At 41.2% G+C, this 25,487-nt stretch overlaps 1 protein-coding gene and 1 pseudogene across 7 annotated transcripts in view; one reads left to right on the plus strand and one right to left on the minus strand.

Annotated features, from left to right (window-relative positions):
* TTC13 (tetratricopeptide repeat domain 13) overlaps positions 1 to 25,487 on the minus strand; it is an 83,436-nt gene that overhangs the window by 44,071 nt on the left and 13,878 nt on the right. For 2 of the 7 annotated variants that reach the window (XM_058696122.1, XM_058696121.1), the window contains exons 2-6: positions 20,830 to 20,924; positions 16,985 to 17,060; positions 13,119 to 13,189; positions 3,681 to 3,746; positions 2,069 to 2,161 (exon numbers count right to left, since the gene is read on the minus strand). In XM_058696122.1, coding sequence (XP_058552105.1) covers positions 2,069 to 2,161; positions 3,681 to 3,746; positions 13,119 to 13,189; positions 16,985 to 17,060; positions 20,830 to 20,924 — 401 coding nt within the window. Of the gene's footprint in view, positions 1 to 2,068; positions 2,162 to 3,680; positions 3,747 to 13,118; positions 13,190 to 16,984; positions 17,061 to 19,715; positions 19,805 to 20,829; positions 20,925 to 25,487 lie in introns of all 7 variants that reach the window. The other 5 variants (XM_058696124.1, XM_058696123.1, XM_058696126.1 and 2 more) reach the window with 3 other exon arrangements.
* LOC131493754 (small nucleolar RNA SNORA62/SNORA6 family) lies at positions 8,594 to 8,733 on the plus strand (annotated as a pseudogene).

The following is a 25,487-nucleotide window of genomic DNA, read 5'->3' on the forward strand; positions in this document are numbered from 1 at the left end:
CACAGAAGACAGTTGAGAATGCAAAACTACACCAAGAGGACGTGAGAAAATCCAAAATGGGTTATCAGGACTCATGCAATCAAGCTCAAGCATTTCATCCTGAGCAAATGTCCTGAAATTCGGGTTAATTTTGCTCTTAGAATATAGGTCACTTCCATCAGGTTCTACTACGTGGTTTCCTACTCTGCAGGAACCGAAAACCAGCAAAAGAGAGAGGATTCCGGCAGGCACATCACCAGTGGCAAGAATGGAAGCTCAGAAACAGGAAAGAAAGAAATTACAGAATATACACCTGAGAATTCAAAAAGCCTAGCAGTCTGGGGTTAGATTTTGGGAGAAAGAACATCCCTACCTAGTTCATAACGCCTATGTACATAACTGAATCACCACACCTCAGCACAATAATCAACATTCATAATAATGACCTGAGTAACTAAAAAAAGGTTGAATGATGTTCATTAAACACAGACTATCGCAGCAAGGATGAAAGAGAAAGATTTTTCATCAAATAATTTCAGATGTATGTAAACGGTAAGCTGTAATTTAGCTAGAAAAACCACTTTGTAGTGATATCGTTGCCCAATGATGCCAGGAAAGAGGAATATCACTATATATATTGAAGATCATTGAAAATTACTTTTTGGATTACCAATATCACTTTTGGGTACACGACTAGCTTTTGAGTAGATATGAGAAGCTTTTTGAGTAGCTTTTGAGAAACTTCTGAAGCTGCTGAACAAGTCTTCTTTCTATGCACACTTAATGAATTCATGCTTTACCGTAACATTTTAACATGACATCAGAGTAATGGAGGGAAAGAGCATCAGCACCCCTCCCCAGAGCAGATATCACCAAATCTCACCCTAAATACCAACAAGGCTCTCGTGCAGTAACGAACAAATTACAATCCCTTAACCCTTACGGTTACAATCCAAAATAGACAAGAGATAAGGAATTATATCATTAACTGAGAAAGAATTTTATTCAGAAACCCAAATTCCCAATAAGACATAAAATTCACTTTGTGAGACTGAACTATAACTTTAGACACTGTAATTTTGAGAATACAAACATCGCAAATACAGTTGTTAAATTACTAACACATTTAGTGTTTTCTTTACTTCTAAGTTTTCTCCCCCATAAGAGGAAACAAGTCATTTTTCCTTTAGTTCAACTATGAAATCCCATTATGTCAGATGACTAAAAGTTAAGTTTTAGCCAGTGTGAACACGTTAACAAATTCTAAAGCATTTGATATGGTTAAATGAGCGGTAAAATGAAATCTGGGTAGTTTATAATTATATTATGCAAATGGTAAGAGGAACACGTTTTATTAAAAGGAATGCCTCACCACACGCTCCTTTTTCTGATCTGAATACCCTTTCTCCACCTTGTCCCCCAAGATGTGGGCTCTGATTGGCTCTAGTATCATCTGTTCAGTGAGGCCTCGGCAGACACACCCCCACCCTGCCCCTGCCAGCCTCCCCCAAGCTCTGACACACCACGTCTCCCTGCTCCCGAAGAAGCATTTCCTCTTCCCGTCTCCCATCACAAATACTACCTGGTATTTTCACCAAGTTATTTCTGTCTCCACTTCAAGTCCTAAGTTCCTTCAAGGTCTGGTTTTGGTCACCCTTACCTGCTCTATGTCTCTATGTAGATAAGTACATCTCCCAAGAGTTGTACATAAGCGTATACACACACACACACACACGCACGCACGCACGCACTTGTAATGGTTATAAATTTCATTCTGACCATACTGTCATACTGTTTGACTAAAGTATGTCATAGATAGAGTAAACATGAACACTGACAGTAATAGTACATGTTATAACCACATATTTTAATACTAAATATTACTATTAAATGTTAAATCAGGAGTATCTCTCAGTCAGTCCATAATTTTCTAGTAATTTCAACCACGTTTAAAGGCATAAAGTACCTATGGAGGAAAATGCAATAGATAAGGGAGCTTTAAAATGTATAAGCCATAAAATAATAGGAAAAAAAATCTGAGATTCAACTAATCCAATAACGACAGAGGGAAAAAGAAAACCGCACTCACTTCTGCTCGCTGTTCAAATACCTCTGGACGATCTGGTTCCAAGGTAATTACTCGGCTCAATTCGAACAGAGCAAGTTCAGCATTCTTAATGTCCTTGAAAAGGCATTAGCTTAGTATGAGATACACTGTTACTCAAAATCAGGTGCAATAGTTTTTCTGAAAAAACTAAAAATTTAGTAAAGATATAACTACTTACTTAGAAGTAAATATGAACTTAGCTTCTAGATAAAAGAGCTGCTGGTTTAAATTCAGTTATGATTATTTAACTCACTCAAGTCTACCTACCCATCAGTAGCCCATTAGACCTGGCTACATATCACAAGTTCCACTGATGGTAGGTTATTTTCTAAATTGAACCTATTTAAACACTGAATCAATGAATTTCAATGGATGAGTATGTGCATGGATAGCAGCATGCAAAATGATGCTGACCAGTGACAACATGGGGATACAAAGGGACCGAGTCAGTGTCCGTCAAAACCCCTAAGCCTCCATACCTACACCTTAGGAAGTCCAGGTAAGTTGTCTTTAAAATTTGCATGTTATTTTTATATTAGAAATATGAGCATGTCACTTTTACATTAAAAATGCATTAAAGATACAAGGAAATTTCATGTCGAGACATAAAATTAAAAGAGAGGAGAACTGGGAAGAAGCTCATCGCTGACAACTTCTGTCATTTATTGATGCTCTGAATGTAACACTGCTTCCTTCCTAAACACCTCTGTCATTCCCAGATCTGAGTTCGTTCTCAGTCCTCTATGTCTCAGAAGTATACAAATATTATATAAAATTTCACCAATAGGCCAGCACCTGATTCGTACAATTTTTTAAATTGGCAAAGACAAAAGTGATGCTTCTCCTTCAATCATCATTAATTTGAGTATTTCTAATATACAATAGGACAACAGAATAGTTTGTGTACAATATTCTAACTGAAAATACAAAGATCTGAATCTTAAACTATTTCCTTATTTGCCATATAGTCTCAGGAAAATCTTCACGTTTATACCATGGTGCCTTTGTTGCGTAAGAGATGTCTGTTACAACCCTCCTTCTGCATTCCCCAGAGAAATAGGGGGGAAGAAGGTGAAAACGATATACTTATCTGGGGGAGAGTATAATACATGATAACAAATAAAAATAATCGTTATCAAAAAAAAAAAAAACCAAACAAACCCTTTTGGTCTTTTATCCAACCTTTAAAAATTGTAAAAGAAACTCAGATTCTAAGTCCTACTGCACTATGCATCCCTAGACTCCACTTCTACCAATGAATATTTCTTGGGAATTCAGTTAAGGTCTCATACTTTCCTTGCTCTATGTCCAGCTCATCATGAAGTACAATTTAGGCTGGCAAGGCTGTCCTTTTAGAGTACATGGCAAGACGGACTCCCAGGAGCCCTGGGTAGAGATCCCCAGTCCCCCGCTCCCACCTTCCTGGCCACGTGATGTTGAGTACATTCTCTAAAGCCACGTTCTCAGGCGGGAACTGGCGTGCCCCCACTGTGTGTCCATCGGCACTCAATCAACAGGGAGCGGTTCTGTCGGAACCCTGGTCCAGGTCAGGTCATGTTAGGCACTATGGCAAGAGTAGCTATTCCATACTCACATGTAATCCCTTCTTTCCATAGGCTATCCCTCGGCCATAAATTGCACTAACCAGATCAGGCTCCTCCTAGTCAGACCAAAACAGAAACACGTCAAAAACTATAAACAAAACAAAACAAAACAAATCAGTTTCTGCGTAAAGCGCGTTAACGCCACAAGCAACAAGCTCTAGTTTATGCTACTGCCACACATACGTCCACACGCGGTCCCCAACCAGAAGAGTCAGTGTGCTTGGGGCTCATTTGAATGAGACACGTGATTAAGGTTCTTTGCGTTAAAAAAAATAATAAAGAGAACCAACATTAACGAGCCCTGTGCTAGTTTCTGTCACACGGTCATCTCCTTTAAAACATCCTCTCAACAACCCTATGACCCGCAGCGTCCGCGATCGTGTGCTCTGGGTGGGGAAACGGAGGCCTGGGGAAATAAACGGTTAGGCGCGAAGCACTGGGCAATGCTTCTTCCCAGTTTGTCCCCTCGCACAGTCGTGAAATCATCTGAAAAGGGAAGAACCTCCCAGTGCCAACTCCATCGAGCAACAAGAAACGAGTCCACTCCACAATCGGTTGGGGTGAATGCAGTCCTTTATGCTGTATGTCAGAATAGGAATCAGACCCTTTCTGCAAGCTGCCCCCTGATGGACTAGATGAAACCCTCCTCAGGCCCAAGGACAGGGTCCTCTGCCTCGCCACCAGGTCCCCACAAACAGGTCAGTGGTATGAAGCATCCCACTTCCTGAGGGAAATGTCTCTCTTCTACATTTAGCCTCTGCAATTTCTACCTCTTCTCGGAATCCTTCCTCTGCATTTAAGAAAGAAGATATAGCTTCTGGCTATATCGTCCGGGGTGAAACTCTTGATGCTGCTAAAGAATTGAACAGAACTGTACCAGATGAGGCACTTTGTAGACTAGTCTATCATTCGGTTTCAAATGTGAGATAGGTTGTCTGCCCGCATTGCAGAAAAAGACACAGCAACTCCAACAATAACGAGAAAAAATAAACGAGAAGATTCCATATATTGGAAAACAAAAAAGACTACTTGAAACAGAATCAGGTACACCCGTATCAAGCAGCAAACTGGTGCATCAGTGGCCTCAACCCAGCCGGCAGACTGGCTCACGGTGTATAAAAATGGGAAAAATTCAAGTAAACAGTGAAAGATCTCTAGCTTCACTTGAAAAATCAAAACATGCAGCAAAGATAAGCCCATATTTTTTGCATTCTCTCATGAAAAAAAAAAAAAAAACTAGAGCTAAGTACTGGCGGCTTCCTTAGATGAGGGGTGTGTACTCATCAGTTTCCCAGAAGCCCACCCATCACCTCTACGTCACAGCAGTCCACTTTGCTCATTTAAACGACTTCCCTGGCTCCAGACGGTTCTGTTTGGAGTTGGGATTTATAACTTATATGTGACTGGCATGAAGGGCTCCATGCTATGCTTTACATGGGGAAAAAGTCCAAGTTATAGCACTGCAGGGGAATGCCACTTCCTTTTATAAACAGTACTTACAAATGATTTGTGTGGGTCCGTACGTGCACAGAAAAGAATGCTCCAAAATGCTAACAACAATTTTCTCTTGGGAGTGGGATTACGAGCTATGTTCCCACTCTACTTACTACTATTCCTTTTCCTTGTTCAAGACAAACATGTATACATTTATAGTCGGAAAAAGATGTTTAAAGTAATATGCATTATAGAATATCGACATGTTTATTATAAACAAAACATTTTATTCAGATAAATAGTTGGAATACTTGTTATAAACTACAGCAAAATCTAGAAAATGAGGAAAAGCACAAAGGAGAAGGGCACCCCATAATCCTGCCACCCAGAGATAATAACACTTGAAACATTTAAATATCCTCCCTGGCTGGAAAATAAAAAAGGCAGAGAGTGGGGCGCCTGGGTGGCTCGGTCGGTTGAGCGTCCGACTTCGGCTCAGGTATGATCTCACGGTTCGTGGGTTCGAGCCCCGCGTTGGGCTCTGTGCTGACAGCTCGGAGCCTGGAGCCTGCTTTGGATTCTGTGTCTCCCCCTCTCTCTCTGCCTCTCCCCTACGCACTCTCTGTCTCTCTCTCAAATATAAAAAAATAAATAAAAATAAAAAAGGCAGAGAGGCTAGTTTGGAGGGAGAAGGATACAGGCATGGAGGGAGAGGAAGAGCAGGGAAAACAGTTTCCTGATGAGGAATTAAGGTAAGATTGACTTCATGTGTTTCCATAGCAATACCACCTGCCAAGAGACAGAACAGTCCACAGAAAGTAGTACAGGCTGGGGCAGGGGGCAGTGAGCCCACATGGCTCTTCCCCTCTGAGGACATTCTCCAGTGAGAGGAACACCTGCTCTCAGATGTGTAATGTCTCAAAATATATGATCTAAGAAGCTTTTCTCCAACACCTGCTCTCAGATGTGTAATGTCTCAAAATATATGATCTAAGAAGCTTTTCTCCTAAAACTGAAAAAAAAAAAATTATAAGGGGCAAATCAGAAAAAAAAAAGTTTACGTAAATAAATAGTTCTTCTACTGAAGTGGCATCTCCATACACCCTATATACCTACAACAGCCACATTCAAACATACTGTGGCTCTAACTCATAGTAAAATGCCTTTTACGTCGTTACCCAGGATACACATACATATGTCCGTGACATGCACGCGCACACACATACACGCATTAGAAATGAGAGTTGCACTAAGTCAAACCTAGTCTTCCTATTGACATGCAGTCTTCTAGTTTCTATTCTAGTGTGTTTCATTTTTTTAAAAGGTGTTTGTCCTCACTTGCCAATCAATTTCAGGCCCTACTAAAAGGCAGCGACTCACAATTTGAAAAACAATGAGATAACATCTAAATGCTTTGGTAGAAAATATCGGTCATTTTCTTGCCTTGTTCAGTCTCATCTCCTTCCACTTTCCACTCATAATTCGTACTCTGTAGACGAGTACTACTTCATAGCTCCCCAGATACAAGACGCTCTCCCAAGCTCAGCGTGCTACACATGCTAGTCCCTCTGCCAGGAACACTCACCCACCGGCTCAGCTCAAACACCACCTCTCCCCTGACTCCTTCCAGACTCCCCTGGAAAATAAATAAGCTCCTTTGCCTTGGTCCCTACTGTATACCGTACAGACATTAGTCATTTGGTCAACAAATACTTAGGGCCAGCTTTCAGCCATGTCTGGTTTCATGTGTGAGGAATACCATAGTCACCAAAAACAAAGACAGAAGGTAAGATTCTTGCCTTCTTGGAGTTTAGCCAAAGAATCGCAAACATAAATGTAAAGTTACATGGGTTCAGTAAGAACGAGAGTAGTAAATAGTGCTGTTAGCAAATGCATAAAGACTAGACACGGTTAGGAAGGTTTCCCCAGGAAGAGGTGCCTTGGATGAAATGTGCCACAGGTGAGGGCATCTCAGAGTAGCTGGTCCAGGCAGAGGGAGCCAAAGGCCCCAAGGCAAGCAGGAAGTATAGCATCTGCTCCAAGATGAGTTTGGAGAGGTAGACAGGGACGTTATTAAGGATTTTAATCTTTAAGCTAAAAACAACAGCAAAGTACGTGTGTGTTTTAAAGTGCAAAAGTGTACGTGTATGGATGGCGTGCATGTGTGTGGAGAGTGTGAGGTGATAAGCCAGACAACCATGCCTGCACCGGTTATCTGGCAGGTGATAGTGGCTTGGCTGTGGTTTGACCAGAGGCAGGAGAAGCAGAGGGACAGGAGAGGTCCTTTGGGAGCTATCCAGAGAGAGTTGGTGCTGAAATCAGCAGCACACAGATGTGTGGAGCAGGTGGACTCACGTATGCCAGTGAAGAGGGTGCCACCCATTGATCCGGGCGGCACTGGCACACAACTAGGGATTCTTTCTCAGTTATGGGTAGGGGTGTGTGGAGGGATCAGGCGAAAGCATGCAGTCGAGTTGGAGCCTCTTAACGGATATAATTCCATTGAAGTCATTCTCTTATTACTCATTATACTGCATCTGCACATTTGTCACCCATGGTGACAATCTCCTCAAGGGAATGTATCCTCATGTTTGGATTTGTGACACTTAGTCTTAGCCTGACACGTGAGTCTTAATATGTAGCAGTTGTTAGTTAACAACAATCACTGGCCATTTTTTAGGCAGACAAGAAGATTTTAATGAGTATTAAAGACAATCAGATCAAAGTCAGCTTGGCCTGGCCTCCTCTTCTCATAGGGGGAGCAAGCAGATGACCTGGCCAGAAACAATGGGGTACCGTGATTGGAAAAAAAGGCAATTCATAGTTCCATAAGGCAAAGCAGGGTGACACATGTGCCACTGGAATGGCTCCAGGTGGGCCACCAGCAATCACAGCTATAATATTTTATAACAATAAAAGATTTCAAGCCTTTAAAAGATAGCCATTAAACAGTTTGTAACAGTTCAAATATCTGAACACTGACCACTTCCTGAATTTGGTCATCATTATTTTGGCCCTTAGGATTTTATATGTGGCTGCCACTGGCAGAGAACCCTACAGTGGCCCCACGTGCCTCACTTCCCCAGCCCTCCCTCTGGGTCACCCACGTGGTCTGATGCTTGTGGCGGTGACTTTCAGTTCTGCCAGTGACAGATAACAAGTTGTATCAATCAAGACGAGTAACAAAATCTATTATTTAACAACAACAGTAATTATACATCCTGCTATACTGTTTAAAAAGAAATTCTAGGGCACCTGGGTGGCACAGTCAGTTAAACATCTGACCCTTGGTCTCAGCTCAGGTCATGATCTCACAGTTCATGAGTTCGAGCCCCGCATCAGGCTCTGCGTGGAGCCTGCTTGGGATTCTGTCTCTCTTTCTCTCTGCACCACCCTTCCCTCCCACCCCCCACCACCGCTTGTGCGCTCACTCTCTCTCAAAATAAATAAATAAACTTAAAAAAAATAAAAAGAAATTCTAGAGGCCACTGGCTGGCCAACGAACTCACAAGTGTCAGCAGTGTTCTACATAAAGGGCAAGTCTTTCCCTAACACCATGAGAGTCTCTGGTCCAGTGAGTGGAGTTTGATAGTAATTCTTGCCACATGTAAAAAAAAAAAAAAAAAAAAAAAAAAGTAATTCTAAAAAAAAAAGTAAATTGAATACAGAAACCTAAATAGTGTGTGAATCTGTAAGGGATTATTGTGGTTGTTATTTCAGTTACAATCTAGTATTAAGAGGTCCTAAATTTAAAGGGCAGATTATCTTACCTTTCTTGATTGATACAAGTTTATTATTTTGTCTATCATGGGCTTTGGATGTTAACAAGAAGTCAAAGATCTTTAAGAAATGTCATAATGCATTATATTTTCAGATAAAAACCAATGTTTACTTCTAAAAACAAATTGGGCTCAGAACACCCATTTTTCAAAAGATTTTTGAGTCTACAAGTCTAATAATATCTACGTTTTGTCAAATGTTCAGCATTTTACTTTATTTTTTTAAATATTTATTTATTTTGAGGAGAGTACAAGCAGGGGAGGGGCAGAGAGAGGGACACAGAGGATCTGAAGCGGGCTCTGCACTGACAGGCTGACAGGAGAGAGCCTGATGTGGGGCTCGAACTCACGAACCACAAGACCATCATCTGAACCGAAGTTGGATGCTCAACAGACAGAGCCACCCAGGTGCCCCTAAGTGTTCTGAATTTGAAATGACTTCAATGAAAACTAAGATTTCAATCTTCCAATATTACTTACTTTATGCGGATGCACAATCATTGTATAATAAGATAGTTACATTACTGGAATCATGTACACTTAGATGTCTCAAGTCCCAAGACATCGATCTCCTTAAATTCAGAAAGGTCTAATTTAGTATCCTCATTATACCATTTATAGAGTGGCTTTAAATTTTACAAATATTTATTTTTCCACTACCAAGCCTGGCCTTCTGATTAAAACTCAAAAGTCACTGGATCAAAGACAAATAAGTCAAAAAAGTCAGTGCACAGCAAGGTAATGAGGACTGAGTTTTGCCCGAGCTGCAGACCCACATACATAATTACATGAAGGATGTCCACAAATCACACAGAGAGGCATGTTTCCTATTTTGTCTGCTCGTGTGAAATAAGAAACATCTTTATGGATTCAGTACCACCTGAAGCAGATGAGCTCAAGCCCACACAATTAATAACAAAGGCCAATGGCTTCATAAAACTTCTGTAGCACTTAGCTTACCGAGGCCCGCCTGGGGACCAAAGAAGCACAGGGAATGGTTCTGCTTTTCAAAAACACGGTCTTCAATGCACGGACATGCGGAAGGACACTCAGAGAGAGCACTAATTCACAAGCTTTTAAACCAAGAATTTTCAATGCAGTCTGATAGCTCTATCAAGCTTTGAAATTATGCTCAGTTAGAAACCTGGATGCTTGAGGAGTTTTTTTTTCCTTCCTTTATAGCTGTACCAAGTACCCCCTAGTTAGAGAACTACTCAAATACCTCACGGCACCAGAAACTGTGGACACATCTTGTAAGTTTGCCCCTCATGGTGCAGCTAAGAAAAAAAGGTTTAAAAGCTTTACATCAAAAGGTCACGCTGGAATTTAAGTAGCCCACATGCACAGATCCAAATTGCACATTAAACGATCTTATAAAAACGATAAATCTCATATAATCCAAGCCCTCATGGTCCCATTTGTTTTCAGCTTTCTGTGAAAGGAATCAGGTTCCATCCACACTCTGCTGCTGGATACTGGAGGAGCTCACGGGCTGTCCAAACGAAAAGTCTTGTCAAGCGTTCAGGAGCTCAAAACCCCTGAAACGCTTGTGTGCAGTTACCACTGCAGGTTTGCTAGAGGACGTGTGCTGGCTTACAGAGTTTCTGCCCGTGCAAAGGGTCCTGCAGGGAAAGGTGAACACCCACTGGCACATACTGACAAAAATCGTCCTGCGGTGGTACTCAGTGCAGTCTTAACATGGACAGGGAAAGGCAAGAGGGCAGCATCCATGCAGCAGTGGTGAGCAAACCGCTCTTCAGGACCCTGGACACGGAAAAGTTTTGTCCTGAAAGGCAGGACTGAGTTTCTCATTTAAAAAAATAATAAATTTTTAAATGTTTGTGTATTTTTGAGAGAGAGAGACACACACAGCGTGAGCAGGGGAGGGCCAGACACAGAATCCGAAACAGGCTCCAGGCTCTGGGCTGTCAGCACAGAGCCCGATGCGGGGCTCGAAGTCACGAACCGTGAGATCATGACCTGAGCTGAAGTCAGATGCTCAGCCGACTGAGCCACCTAGGTGCCCCTCTCATTAAAATTTTTGAAAAGAATTTTAGCATTTTTTAACCAATCTTTATATCCTGTGTTTCTCGTAGTTATGGAACACGAAGACAACATAACAAATTTTCACTGAGCTCTATCCAGATGCCTCTGCGTTTGCTCTCGTTTACTCCAGTGTGTTGTGCGAATAGGCTTTTCCACACGTGTCCTGATGTGGATAAGGCTGGGAAGCACCGAGACAAAGGCACAGAAGACAGAAGTCACCAAGAACAGCACGAGCAGGAAAGCCAGAGGCACTCTTGTTCCTACATCAAAATGTGTTCTAAGTGGTCACCCGGGTCTGTCCTCTGTGAGCCCGTAGTATTTGAATTTCCGCTGTTCCCCATTCTCTGTTCCTGCCCCATCAATAGCCTGCATCACCAGAAAAGGAGTCCAACTGTATAAACCACACATGCTCAAAGAAAACTTTCCCACTTGAAAGCAGCCCATTGAATCGCAGACTGATAAAAATGCTATGTCAAATATCCGTATATTAAGACCTTGCCTGGACACACAGAAATTTTGATCAACTTTCTGAATGCAATGGCAAGAGAAACACGTTTTAAAACAATAAACAGACAAGACGAGGAGTAGCATAGAGCCAATGGAGGCATAAGATTACAGAGACTTACTGAAAAACATTTACAGTATAAAATTCAGTGAAAAGTAATATGAAATATTACGTGTATTCAGATTATAAAACACGAATGCATACACGCTTTGAAAGGTCATACGCAAAACAACTTCAATGAACGGTACAGTGGCAGAATTAGGAAATTTTTTGTTAAAGTTTTTCTTTATGATTCTTATACTGCCTTCAACTACAATGGTAAAAGTAGTTTTCAAAAAGTTGAATGAATTGATAATATGTCTGAAAGCTCTCACTGTTTTCTGCTATCAGTCACCAGAGATTAGCTGACGTTTGCTTCGATAAAAGTACCAAAACCTCCCTCTCAAACCAGGGCCAAGTGCTAACTGTGTGAAGTGCTTGCTTCTATTTTCCAATATTGCAAGGCTTCACAGAAAGGCGATTTTTAACATTAGTAATCTACCCTTCATCCTTCAAACTCTGCTGAAGAATGCTATTCCATATGAGCACTCAAACACATGACGGCTTGAATCTCTGTGATTTCGAGGATGAAGGCACGATTGTCAATATAATCAATTCGAAAAAGAAAACAAAAGTGGTGCAGAAACTCCCAAATGAGTATTCTAAAATTCAGTTTACCTGCTGGATTGCAAATTATCTGTTGGTTCTCACTGTGCTGGCACAGATGAATATGCTAGAATGCTGCTTTGAGTAGCTAAAAGGAACTGAGCACTTACTCTGTGCCAGGCACTGAGTCCTAAGTACTTTACAGAATATGTCATTTAAACCTAACAAGAATATTTTTGAAGGTAATGGTTATTATCCCCATGTGCCAGGAGGTTAAATAACCTGCTAGCAACCAGCAGAGGGGATTAGAACATGGGTATAAGTCTTTAACTCTAAAGACCATGCTTCTTCACTGCACTACTCTACTGGACACACGCACATCGACAATCGGCAATGGTCAGCATCTACAAGAACACCGTTAAATAAAGATAAGGGTGTGAGGCTAACAACGTTGGGCTATTTTACGGGTCTCCACTGCAACTCTTACACATGTTTGTTTAAGCCTTTTATCTTAACCAGATTTTAATGCAGCCATCAATCAGTGAAGGCTCAATGCGGCCACTGAGGAGTCTCACAATTATACTTCAAGGGGAGAAACAAACCCACGAGTGGAACCATGCAGATCAACTCCTGCACGGAAAGTGAACCTGAATGTCCAGCATCCGTATCTTATGGGGGATGGCATGGTACAGAGCAAAGTGAACGGAAGCTAATGGTTTTCTTTTCTTTTAAACTTGCATTTGAGTCCCATCTCTTCTCGCTGATGGTGGGGAGACTGTCAGCAAATTGCTTGACCTCCTTTGATCTCATTTTCCTCCTTTAAAATAAAGTAAAACTGCAAAGATGACATGAGAGCAGTGTTTCAAGGCCCGCGCCAAGAAAGTGCTCAGTCAGGGCTGATTTCTTTCACTTTCTCACATAACCTTAAAGTCAATGTATTCTTGTAGTGCTTTACGCATAAGCCTGTATTTCTGTCGTGACTATAAGCTTGAAATTACATAATTAAGAAGAGAAATTACCTGAAGCATTGTTGAAAAATGTCTTATGGCTTCATCATAGAGACCACTGCCAATCAACACATAAGCAATAGCTATGAAACAAAATACAAAAATATTAAAAGAAAGAACAAAGGATCTCACACCAGAATCGGTGACTAAATGCTTTGCTGAATCCTAAAAGGCAGCTCCAAGGGCTAGAAGCAGTTAAAGAAAACCTGGAAGTTAAGAAGATGTAATTGAATTCCTTCCACCACTCGCCACTTGCTATCAGTCTTCTGGTGCTTTCTAGATTTAAATTATTAAAGCCATCTATAAAACATTGCCTACAGAAGTAATTATCTTTTTCTAAGCCCATTGTTCACTTTCAAATACCAAAAAACCTTTATGATGTTTCCCACCTATACATCAAAAGAGCTAGTAATAAGCCTCAACAAAACCCACATAACATGACAATGTGGTTTTATGGTGAAAGTTAAGAGAAACACGCAAACAGCAGCACAAGTCTCAATTCCAGGGCTGGGGGAGGGGGGGGCAGGGGGGCGGTGGTGGTGCTGAACTTACTGCCAGTTGCCCAGTAAGAACAAAAACAGAGGCTCAAATTAATACATATGAGCAGAATGCTTCATTGTAGCCAACTCACAACAGTGCAGTGCAACAGTCTTTTTCCTACTTCTTGTATTCAAAATAGGGCCAAAACACTACTCTAAATATACACTAAAGATGAATAGTTTCCAGTCAAATTGTGTAGGTAAGCGGTATTTTGAAATTAGAGCCATGACAACCTCCTAAAACACAGCAATATTTGGACTCCATTTTTTCACCTGTCCAAACTAGAATACATTATTGATATTCTATATTACATTTCATCTCTAAAACTTGCCCTAACTCCCTAAATCCCCAAATATCCCTCAAAAAACTGTATTCCTCACTCAAAACAATACTATTTTGGTCACATTTCTTTGCAAATAAAGCTTTACTGCAACACTCTGATTCTAGGCCCTAACAGGTGTTCAAGGAGACAAGCAACTAAATCTTTTCTTGTCGTGAAGACAAGCAACTAAATCTTTTCTTGTCGCGAAGAGCTTAAATTTCCTGCCAGTTAAAAGTAGTGAAAACATTCAATGCAGAAAGAGACTAAGTAAGTATCCTTATAGTTAACCTGAAAAAGGCAAATTTCAAAAGCACTGAATGTCATAACAAGACAAGAGCTTTGGGGGCATTCTTCAAAACGAAGAGGGCTGTCTTTGTCATAATTTCTTTGAAAAGAGAAATTACGGTCAAACTCATATTCAGAATAATAAGAATGGATATCGTTCAGATGTATCAGATGACCAGATGACCAGAGACACCCTTGGGGTGCGGGCAGGAGCAGCAGGCGGGAAAAACAACAAGAGTAATAGGTGACGTGCATGGCACTCTGTACATTTCCATGTATTAACTCATTTGCTCCTTGAGTGCAGTGAGGCAGGTACGAAGACTATCCCCATTCAAAGACAAGGAAATGAAACTTAGTGCAGTTAAACAAACTGTCTGAAGAGAATGCGCAGTGACACAGGCCCCAGGCTGCCCGCTCTGGGACCCACCCTCCAGACACATACCCTGCCATAGACCACGGCTGTACCGAAACTGCCGTGTGCCGGGCTGGCCTGCAAAACGGTTTGACTTTCCTGATGATTACATGAACAGAGACTGAAATATAAACGTATCCTGTTTGGAATGCAGGAGGATGGTGTGTATTGGAAGGCCAAGATAGGCGCTCAGGTTCTCGTTCTGCCAAACACCGGTGATCACGGGAACCTCAGTCACTTCTCATTACTCTCTGGGTCTTGCCTAACAAGCCTGCAGAACATTTTCTTAGGTTCCTTTCAGATCTAAATTTTTCGAATTTCCTACCCATCTCCCCATAATCAGTAAATATCTGTCGAGTGAACAAAAGAATAAGCGACCCATAAAAACAAATACAGTGTGAGGGGATAAATACTGTACTTGGGGACATGTTTCAATTGTTCTCCGTGGCTCGGCTGTTGAACCCCACTCAAATAAAATCAAACACAGCTCTCAAATCTTTCTAAGAGTAAATGTGTTTTGAGAAAAGCCCAAAAGAATCCATTAAAAAAAAAATCCAAATCTTGGGGCACCTGGGTGGCTTAGTTGGCCAAGCGTCCGACTTCGGCTCAGGTCATGATCTCATGGTTCGTGAGTTCGGGCCCTGCTTTGGATTCTGTGTCTCCCTCTCTTTCTCTCTGCCCCTGCCCTGCTCGTGCTGTTTCTGTCTCTCAAAAATGAATGAACGTTAAAAAAAAAAAAATTTTTTTTAATCCAAATCTTGCAAAGATATAAATAAGTATTAGGGCCAAATGTTGCTGTGGCAGTACAAAGACATAAAGAGAACACCGGAATTCTCACAGAAATCATTACTGACCAGAATTCTACATCTCCTGGCAATGTGTGTGTTGACAGAAGCTGTTCTTCCAAGAAAAAAAATGCTGTGATATGAAAGATCCTAAGCCATGTCAGGGCCTATACTATCCAGATCCACTAGGATTAGTCTTAGACCCCATACCAGGCCTTTAATTACATCACTTAGTATGTGAATACAGGGCTGAACAGATCCAAGGATTTCAGAAAAGGCCAAATCTGATTTAACAGGTAATTAATTCTCAAAGCCCACTCAAAGAATAACACCAAGAAGTGATTAATACTTTTAAAATAGTCAACTCTTTGCTTGCACAAACAGAGCAAAGAAGCCAATACAAGAAGCACTCAGTCTTTATTTTTTTAAGTGAGCTCTAGGCCCAATGTGGGGCTTGAACTCACGACCCCGAAATCAGGAGTCACGTGCTCTCCCGACTCAGCCAGCCACACGTCCTGAAGTGCTTAGTCTTAATATAAAATGCGTATGGCCACAGAAAGGATAAAATAATTACGTATAAAGATAGAAAAAATTCCCAAAGGTGCCTCGGGTCACCAGGTACCAGGTAGGAACACGTGCTTATGGGAAGTCCATCCAGCTGCACCGTTCAGTCTGGTCTTCAATTTTGTTTCCACTCCTTCAAGTGTAAGCTGACTAGGCAATGAATGAGACACACCCAAAGCACGTCAGACACTGGTGAAACCAGACTATTTTAAAACATGCCACGACCCAGCCAACTTGCAGGACCCCTGCAATGAATGAACTCAACTTTTCTACACTCACAACAATAACTGACTGGCCTCAAGGTAAAATTAACCCACACCTAGCTATTTTATTACACAGAAGATTAAGTAGGTGTGAGTCCCCTCGGCTTTCACTGCTGTGCGGCTCCTATTTGATGACAGCCCAAGTGACCTTTTAATGAATGATAACCGTTCCTAAGGGCTCATGACCATCATTATTACTTTCCAGAGAAACACAGAGGTCGACACGTCCTTACCGATCATTTCCTCCAAACCTTGTACGGTAAAACCTTGGTTGGCGAGCATAACCCATTCTAGAAACACGCTTGTAATCCAAAGCACTTGTGTATCAAAGTGAATTTCAGTAACAACTGGTTCAGTTGTGATCATGTGACATTCGGCATCACGTAATACTCGTATTGCAAGACAACTGCTCGTTTATCAAGTTAAAATTTATTAGAAATGTTTGCTCGTCTTGCGAAACACTCGCAGAACAAGTTACTCGCCATCCAAGGTTTTACTGTATTTTCTCTATTTCATGTTATCCTGACATAGGGTGCACGGACCCACACAAGGGCTGAACGTCCTACCCGACACCACACCACTCATGTTGGCAGAGCCGGTGTCTGTGTTCTTTCCACTCCACCACCTTGCCTACCTGCTCGGCATCGAATCATAAATTCTAGGCAAATACCCCAGGAACCGCCCCCTCCCCCAGATTCAAATCTCACCTAGCTCTTCGTTTGTGCTGTCATTATCCGTGGCAAAAGGGAATCTCTTTTGTTCTGCAATAGACTTGGCCTGGCTCTGAAATAAAAACAAACAAACGTACATGTTAGCTTCTCACAAATGAAGACGAGGCTTGCAATGAAAACCTGTATTTTTACAAAGTGAAGCTACATTTGATTCATACGGAAGTGAGAAAAGGTTCACTTTAAGTCATGCCAATTGTGTACTTCAAGCACATAGCTTATGGTGTAACTGATTTGCCTCCTCCCTACCATTAGTGGTTCTGTTTCTAAGAACAAGTTTCTTTTCGCTCCCAGAGGGATTTATCCTGCTGGCTGCTCCATGCTCCCTCCATGTTTTCAGAGACTATTTAATGGCCTCGATTAGGTTACGAGGATCACGTTCTAGCGATCGGTCCTCCGATGCGGCTGGATGATAGAATACTGCTTTTTAAACTCTAAAAATACTTTAGAAAAAAGAGCTACCAGTTGTCCAGAGATGACACCAGAAAGGGACCCACAAAATCTGAGCAGGAAACAAGACATTCTAGTAGAAAGTGCACAGCAGATGGTGAACATCTCCATCCTGCTCAATGCAGTAAATTGCCTACAAAGAATTGCTGCAGACATATGCCCATTTGGCAGGAAAACGGAACCAAAAGTGGAAACTAGGGGCAGACAAAATGAGTAAGTTTGCTTAGTAACCGGAGTGATTTTACAAGCAGCACGGGAAATGACGGCTCTATAGGGTGCAGGAGACAAATCACGTCGGACGCTACAGCGGCCACTTCCCCGGAAGATTTAACTGCTGATGCTAAGTTGGGATATGCTTAGCCTCCGGGGTACGTGTTAAAATGATTACTTCATGTGAGATTCACCTAAGACACAATTAAAACTTGTACATACACAGAGACAGGAGAAGCTAAGACAGTGAGGGACTAAAGATTTGCGGCTTTGGGCAAGACCACAGGATTAGAACTCAGTGGCGTCCTAATTAACTGAGTTCTTCTGTTTTAAAAATGCATAGTACGGATGCCTATAGGCATATATGATGGCCAAATAATTTTACAGGAGAGTCTCTCCTAATTGCTGTTTGTGCTTTCCAGCTCATGATTGGTGGTCATTAGCAGATGACGAACTGTGGCCTCTTGGACTTCATGGACTCAAATAACAGAGTAACAAGGCACTTCCGCTTATACTCCCTTTACTCTCAAAATCTAGAATGATACTCAGATACGGCGTGGTATTTAGTCTGCCTATGAAACAGGTCAAGAATAATCTACCTCTGGTTAAAACACTGGTTGAAAGCTAGAGGCCAGAAGGGCATCCCATGTTGGGATGAATGCGCACTTCATTCCATGCAGGACTCCAGACAAAATGAAACGTCTGAAACTTCTACCACTATGGGAACGTTTAACACTGAATGTTAAACCTGATGACTAGACAGGAAGTCTCTCAGCTCTTTCGCATTTTGCTCTATAGCTGGAAGCTTCCACACAGCTATGGGGAGCCTTACAGTGAGACCCTCGAGAGACTTAAGAAGCGGCAGGTTTAACAACATGTGAAGGCATCACAGTACATACATCCCGTGTGACCAGACACGAGGCTCTCCTCTTTGTCAGGCGGTCACAGATAAGCACGCAGATGTAAAATACTTTTCCGCTTAGTAAGTTACATATAGCCAAGGAAAGGAGTCTATGAGTATTGCTTTTAGTACTTAAAAAGTCTAATCGTTTCATCCAGTACTCAGTGAGAGTTTCCCATTTGCCAAGGCTCTGGGCAGAAAGGCACAGGAAGAAAACAAAAATGAAATCCCATAAAAGGATATCATTTACTTGGAGCGCCTGGTGGCTCAGTCAGTTAAGCGTCCAACTTTTGGTTTCAACTCAGGTCGTGATCTCACAGTCCTGTGTTGGGCTCTGCACTGTCAGTGTTGAGCCTGCTTGGGGTTTCCCTCTCTCCCTCTCTCTGCCCTTCCCCTACTCTCCCTCTGTCTCTGTCTCTCTCTCTCTCAAAATAAATAAATAAACTTAAAAAAAAAAAGAAATCATTACCAAGCAACATCAAGAGTATACTGAAGAGCATATCTGAGTTAAAGTGTTTTTATTTTACTAGAAATAACATCTAACAGAAGTGGGCAGAAAAGTATAATATGGACAAATTAACTTCTTGATCAAAAAGAGTCTTTCCCACTTCTTTTTTTTATTAAAAAATTTTTTTTATAATCTTTATTTTTGAGAGAGAGAGAGAGAGAGAGAGCGTGAGCAGGGAAGGAACAGGAGAGAGAAGGAGACAAAGAATCTGAAGCGGGCTCCAGGCTCTGGGCTGTCAGCACAGAGCCCGACGTGGGGCTCGAACCCACGAACTGTGAGATCGGGACCTGAGCCGAAGTCAGACGCTTAACCGACTGAGCCACCCAAGAGCCCCGAGTCTTTCCCACCTAATACTGCATCTGTAGATATCTTTGGACAGCGGGGAGAAGCTCCAATCAAAGACGTTAATGCACACAGCCCCACTTTGCTGGGACACCAACTCCAACCCATCCTCAGGTCACTGTTTACGCTTCAAGTTCTGAAAGCTGTCCTACCTGATCCCCCTAATTTAAAGGGAGATTATGTTGATCTTTTGCTATACCTCTATGTTTATTTGTATAATTATCTGGTTAGTGACTAGGAGTCACGAGTGCAGGGACTGAGGCTAGCTGGCTCACTGTGGCATTATTCCCAGTACTTACTTAGCACAACGCCTGGCACATAATAGGTGCAAAATAAATATCTGGAGAATTAATGAAGAAATGAATAGTCGAACTCCCATATTTTCAACCTAGGGAAAATGAAAGGCCAAGATTGATGAGCTTTCTCCCATAGGTCACTAGCTAGTGCCATCTTAAACTAGAAATGCAACACGGAGAAAATATTTGAATTACTGTCAGTAAGACGGTAGGTCCCTAATAATTCTAAGAATCTAATCCCCTCCCCAAGGTGGGGATTACCCAATTTCTACTTAAGTGCTTTCATTGGTGGCCAACTCACTACAAGCTAGCCCATTCTGGTTGGGGACCAGTCTAATTCAAGTTCTTCCATATATCGAGTTGATCGCTATGCAATGAGTTAGGTAACATCTGTTGATCATTCTTTGGCTTGCAAACTCTACCCATTTTCAGTAGTTTCTCACATGCAAAGGCAAAGCTTTATCTGGAGAAGAGAGAGCAACCTAAAGGGAAATTTTAAACACAAGAAGCAAACAGTATCTATGTGGATGCTGAAGGAAAAGGCCTGGAGAAAAAAATATGTTCACCTTGGGCACTGAAAGAACAACTCAGCCTCAGAGAATTAAGTGTGAACAACAACAACAACAACAAAAAAGAGCCTTGCACCTGAGGCAGCTAGGCTGGAGGAGTGTCCGTGCTAACGTGAACAGGCAGAGACAGACGTTATGTAGTGCCAGGAACTCATCCCTGGAGTGGAGAGGCCTCCTATACAGTTCAGCGGGTACTGACAGTTAAAAACATAGATATAAAAGATATCCACACAGGCAAAAGCTGGAAGAATAATATATTATACCTTAAAATACATTAGGTTCCTAGAAGCAAGGCTCAGCCATTATCTCCCCTTTATTCCTTGGAACTGAGAAGTAAAAAGGCCAAGGTCTAGAATGATCAACCATCCAATCCATAAGTCATAATAATGTAACGTGACGAAATACCAGATGACCTATCTTTATCTTATGCAAATAGGACCACCTAGAACCAACTCCTAGTTGGTAAACAGAGGTGACCTGTGCCTTTTGAAACATGTATCATTGTACTTTAGGTCATAAAGACAGAAGCATGGACGGAAGATGCGTACCAGGATCTTTTCAGTGTTGAGGGAAAGCAGTGAGTCACAGGGTGGCGGCCCTTTGGGTTCACAGTCTGAGTCGTGGAAGTTCAGAAAGGATGACTCTGAAAAGCAAACATCCCTGGTTATTCTCCGAACCTGAAACTTATGGTTCTTAGGTTCTTAACTATGAATTATAATGTTAGGAACACACACATGTGCGCGCACGCGTACACACACACACACACACACACACACACACACAATCTACCAAACCAAAATAAGGACAAGGCAAAAAAGCACCAAAAGGGGCATCTTGCCTTCCACGTTACAGCTGTGTCACATTCTACAGTTTCCAAATACCTTGCATAGCTGTCATGACTGTCCTCACAACCAGTCATTAATACGATACTTGTTAAGATCCCTTTTTCAGACATCTCCTACCTGGCAGCGTTTACCATAGGTTAAAAAATATTACAAAAGGGAGAACAAAGTCGAGCCAGGGAGATCTAATGTTAAAAGATATGTACCAGGATATATATCCAGAATATATAAATCCAGAATATATAAATAAGTCCTGATTTCAACAACAAAAAGACAACCCAATTAAAAAATGGGCAAAGGACTGGAATAGGCAATTCTCCAAAGAAGATACACAAATGGCCACTGAATACATGGAAAGATGCTCTACATCATTATTGATTAGGGATGTAAATCAAACCACAATGAGGTTTGCCACAATAACGGCTTTTTTTTTTTTATTGTCGAGGCAAACAAGTGTTGGCAAGGATGTAGAAAAATTAGAGCCCTTGTAGATTGCTGTGTAAAATGGTGTGGCCACTGTGGAAGATAGTTTACTGGTTCATCCAAAAGTTGAACATAGAATTACCATATGGTCCTACTATTCCATCCCTAGGAATATACCCAAAAGAACTAAAAACAGGAACTCAAACAAGTATGTGAACATGCATCTTCACAGAAGCAATATTTAACAATAACCAAATGGTAGAAATAGCCCAAATGTCCATCAACAAACAATGGACAAACTGTGGTATATACATACAGTGGAACACTATTCAGCCTTAAAACAGAATAAAGTACTACAATCACCATTAATTAGTACACTTTACTCTTCAAATAATAAATCTACATTTATACTTTAACCATTTCAAAATTTGGAGACTTTTCACTCTCAGCTACATCTAAAATGCTAGCCTATATTTGGAAACATTCAAATATTAAAGATAAATTTTTTAAAAAAGAATGAAATATTTTACATGTTCATATAACAACATGAAAGAACCTCCAACATGTAATGAGTAAGAACCTCCAAAACAAAAACTAAGTGAAAGAAGCCAGACAAAAAAGTCACATATTGTGTGAGCTCACTGATACGAAATAACCAGAAAAGGTAAATCCATAGAGACAGAATGCACATCCATGGCTGAAGGAGGAAAGAGGAAGAAACTGCTGAGGGGTGAGGGGCTTACTTTGGAGTGATGGAAAGGTTTTGGGGTGGCTGCACAACATTGTGACTGTACTCAATGCCACAGAGCTGTTCATAGGAAAACATTTAATTTTATGTTATGTGAATTTTGCCTCAACAATTATTTTTAAACCTATACTGTAATTCAGCAGTCACTAAAGAGCATCAAATTGTGTTCAAGCGACCATGTGAACCGACAGAGATAAATTCTCATTTGTGTCTGTCTTAACAGCTGGAGACTAGAGCTAATATACCAAAGAAGCTCTGGATGGTGAGTGATTTCTGAAGCTGGAAGGTTAAATTTCACAAGGCCCAAGCAGAGTTTAAATGGATGGGTGGGTTCTGCTAATATCATCCTCAATGGGGAAAAACTGAGCGCTTTTCCCCTAAGGTCAAGAACACGACAGGGATGTCCACTCTCACTGTGTTATTCAACACAGTATTGGAAGTTCTAGCCTCAACAATCAGACAACACAAAGAAATAAAAGGCATCTAAATCAGCAAGGAGGAAATCAAACTTTCACTCTTCACAGACAACATGATACTCCATGGAAAACCCAAAAGATTCCACCAAAAAACTACTAGAACAGATGCATGAATTCAGCAAAGTCGCAGGATATAAAATCAATGCACAGAAATTGGTTGCATTTCTATACACCAATAATGAAGCAACAAAAGGAGAAATCAAGGTATCAATCACATTTACAATTGCACCAAAACCCATTAAATACCTAGGAATAAACCTAAGACGTGAAAAATCTATACACTGAAAACTATAAAAAGCTTATAAAAGAAACTGAAGAAGGCACCAAAAAATGGAAAAATATTCCATGCTCATGGATTGGAGGAAAAAATATTGCTAAAATGTCGATACTACTCAAAGCAATCTACATATTCAATGCAATCCCTATCAAAATAACAGCAGCATTCTTCACAGAGCTAGTACAAACAATCCCAAAATTTGTATGGAACCAGAAAAGACATCAAATAACAAAAGCAATCCTGAAAAAGAAAACCAAAGCTGGAGGCATCACTATTCCGGACTTCAAGATGTATTACAAAGCTGTAATCATCAAGACAGTATGGTACTGGCACAAAAACAGACACTTAGATCAATGGAACAGAATAGAGAACCCAGAAATGGACCCACAAACGTAAGTCCAGCTAATCTTTGACAAAGCAGGAAATAATAACCAATGGAATAAAGACATTCTCTTCAGCGAATGCTGTTGGGAAAACTGGACAGAGACATGCAGAAGAATGAACCTGGACCACTTTCTTACACCCTACACAAAAATAAACTCAAAATGGATGAAAAACCTAAGCATAAGACAGGAAGCCGTCAAAATCCTAGAGGAGAAAGCAGGCAACAACCTCTTTGACCTTGGCCACAGCAACTTCTTACTCAACATGTCTCTGGAGGCAAGGGAAACAAAAGCAAAAATGAACTATCGTGACCTCATCAAGATAAATAGCTTCTGCACAGCAAAGGAAACAATCAGCAAAACTAAAAGGCAACTGACGGAATGGGAAAAGATATTTGCAAATTACATACCTGATAAAGGGTTAGTATCCTAAATCTATAAAGAACTTATCAAACTCAACACCGAAAAAACAAATAATCCAGTGAAGAAATGGGCAAAAGACATGAATCGACACTTCTCCAAAGACATCCAGATGGCTAACAGATGCATAAAAAAATGCTCAACATCACTCATCATCAGGCAAATATAAATCAAAGCCACAGTGAGATACTACCTCACACTTGTCAGAATATCTAAAATTAACAACTCAGGCAACAACAGATGTTGGTGAGGATGCAGAGAAAAAGGAATCCTTTTGCACTGCTGGTGGGAATGCAAGCTGGTGCAGCCAGTCTGGAAAACAGTATGGAGGTTCCTCAAAAAATTAAAAATAGAATTATCTTATGGCCCAGCAATTGCAGTGCTAGGTATTTATCCAAAGGATACAGATATGCTGTTTTGATGGGGCACATGCACCCCAATGTTCATAGCAGTGCTGTTGACAATACTCAAAGGAAGGAAAGAGCCCAAATGTCCGTTGAAAGATGAATGGATAAAGAAGAAGTGGTATATACATACAATGGAATATTACTCAGCAATCAAAAAGAATGAAATCTTGCCATTTGCAACATTGTGGATGGAGTGTGTTATGCTAAGTGAAATTAGTCAGAGAAAGACAAGTATCATATGACCTCACTCATATGTAGAATTTAAGATACAAAACAGATGAACATAAGGGAAGGGAAGCAAAAATAATATAAAAACAGGGAGGGGGACAAAACAGAAGAGACTCAAATACAGAGCACTGAGGGTTGCTGGAGGAGAGAAGGTTGGAGGGATGGGCTAAATGGGCAAGGGGCATTAGGAGGACACGTGCTGGGATGAGCACTGGGTGTTATACGCAGGCGGTAGATCACTGGATTCCACTCCTGCATCATTATTGCACTATGTGCTGACTTGGATATAAATGTAAAAAATTAAGTAAATAATAAGAGGATGGGTGGGTTCAGACTGGGGAACAGAGAGAATGGGTATTCCGAGTGGGATGAGTGGTGTACACAGAAGTATAAAGGTAAGAAAATGCAAAGGAGCAGTAAGCAGGCGACCCTGGCTAGAGGGAGCCGGTGTTGGAAAATAAAAGATGGAAGGTTGGAATGTGAGTGGTCAGACTGGGGAGTCTTGGAGCCAAGAGAAAGGCTTTAGTCTCACCAGAGTGAGGAGGCAGTAATGGTTGTTGGAAATAACATTAATTTCTAACCTATTTCTTCTTAAAGCTAACGTTTGAGGCCTTGCCATATGCAAAGTGCTGCAGTAAGCATTGCATATACGTGGCCTCATTCTGTTCTAACAATCCCTCCACTTGGTGGGATTCACTGAGGTTTCAATAAACATGCATTGGTATAATTGTAAGTGGATGCACTCATTCCCTTCTGTGAAACCTAACCATCTTTGGGTAATTAGGCTGTCCTCTCCCCCTTCTGATAAATAGTATTTTACAAGTATGCTTGACCCGTATTTTTTAAATTCACCCAATCTGGCAATTAAATTCTAACCAATACAATTGCCGAGGCAAAGGGTGTAACTAACTTTAAGACCTTTCACATATGCTGCCCCGTTTCCCTCCCAGGATGTAATAATAATTTCATTCCCACCCAACAGTGTAGAAGATGGTCTATTTC

This window comes from Neofelis nebulosa, chromosome 13 (assembly GCF_028018385.1).
Source record: "Neofelis nebulosa isolate mNeoNeb1 chromosome 13, mNeoNeb1.pri, whole genome shotgun sequence".
NCBI lineage: Eukaryota > Metazoa > Chordata > Mammalia > Carnivora > Felidae > Neofelis > Neofelis nebulosa.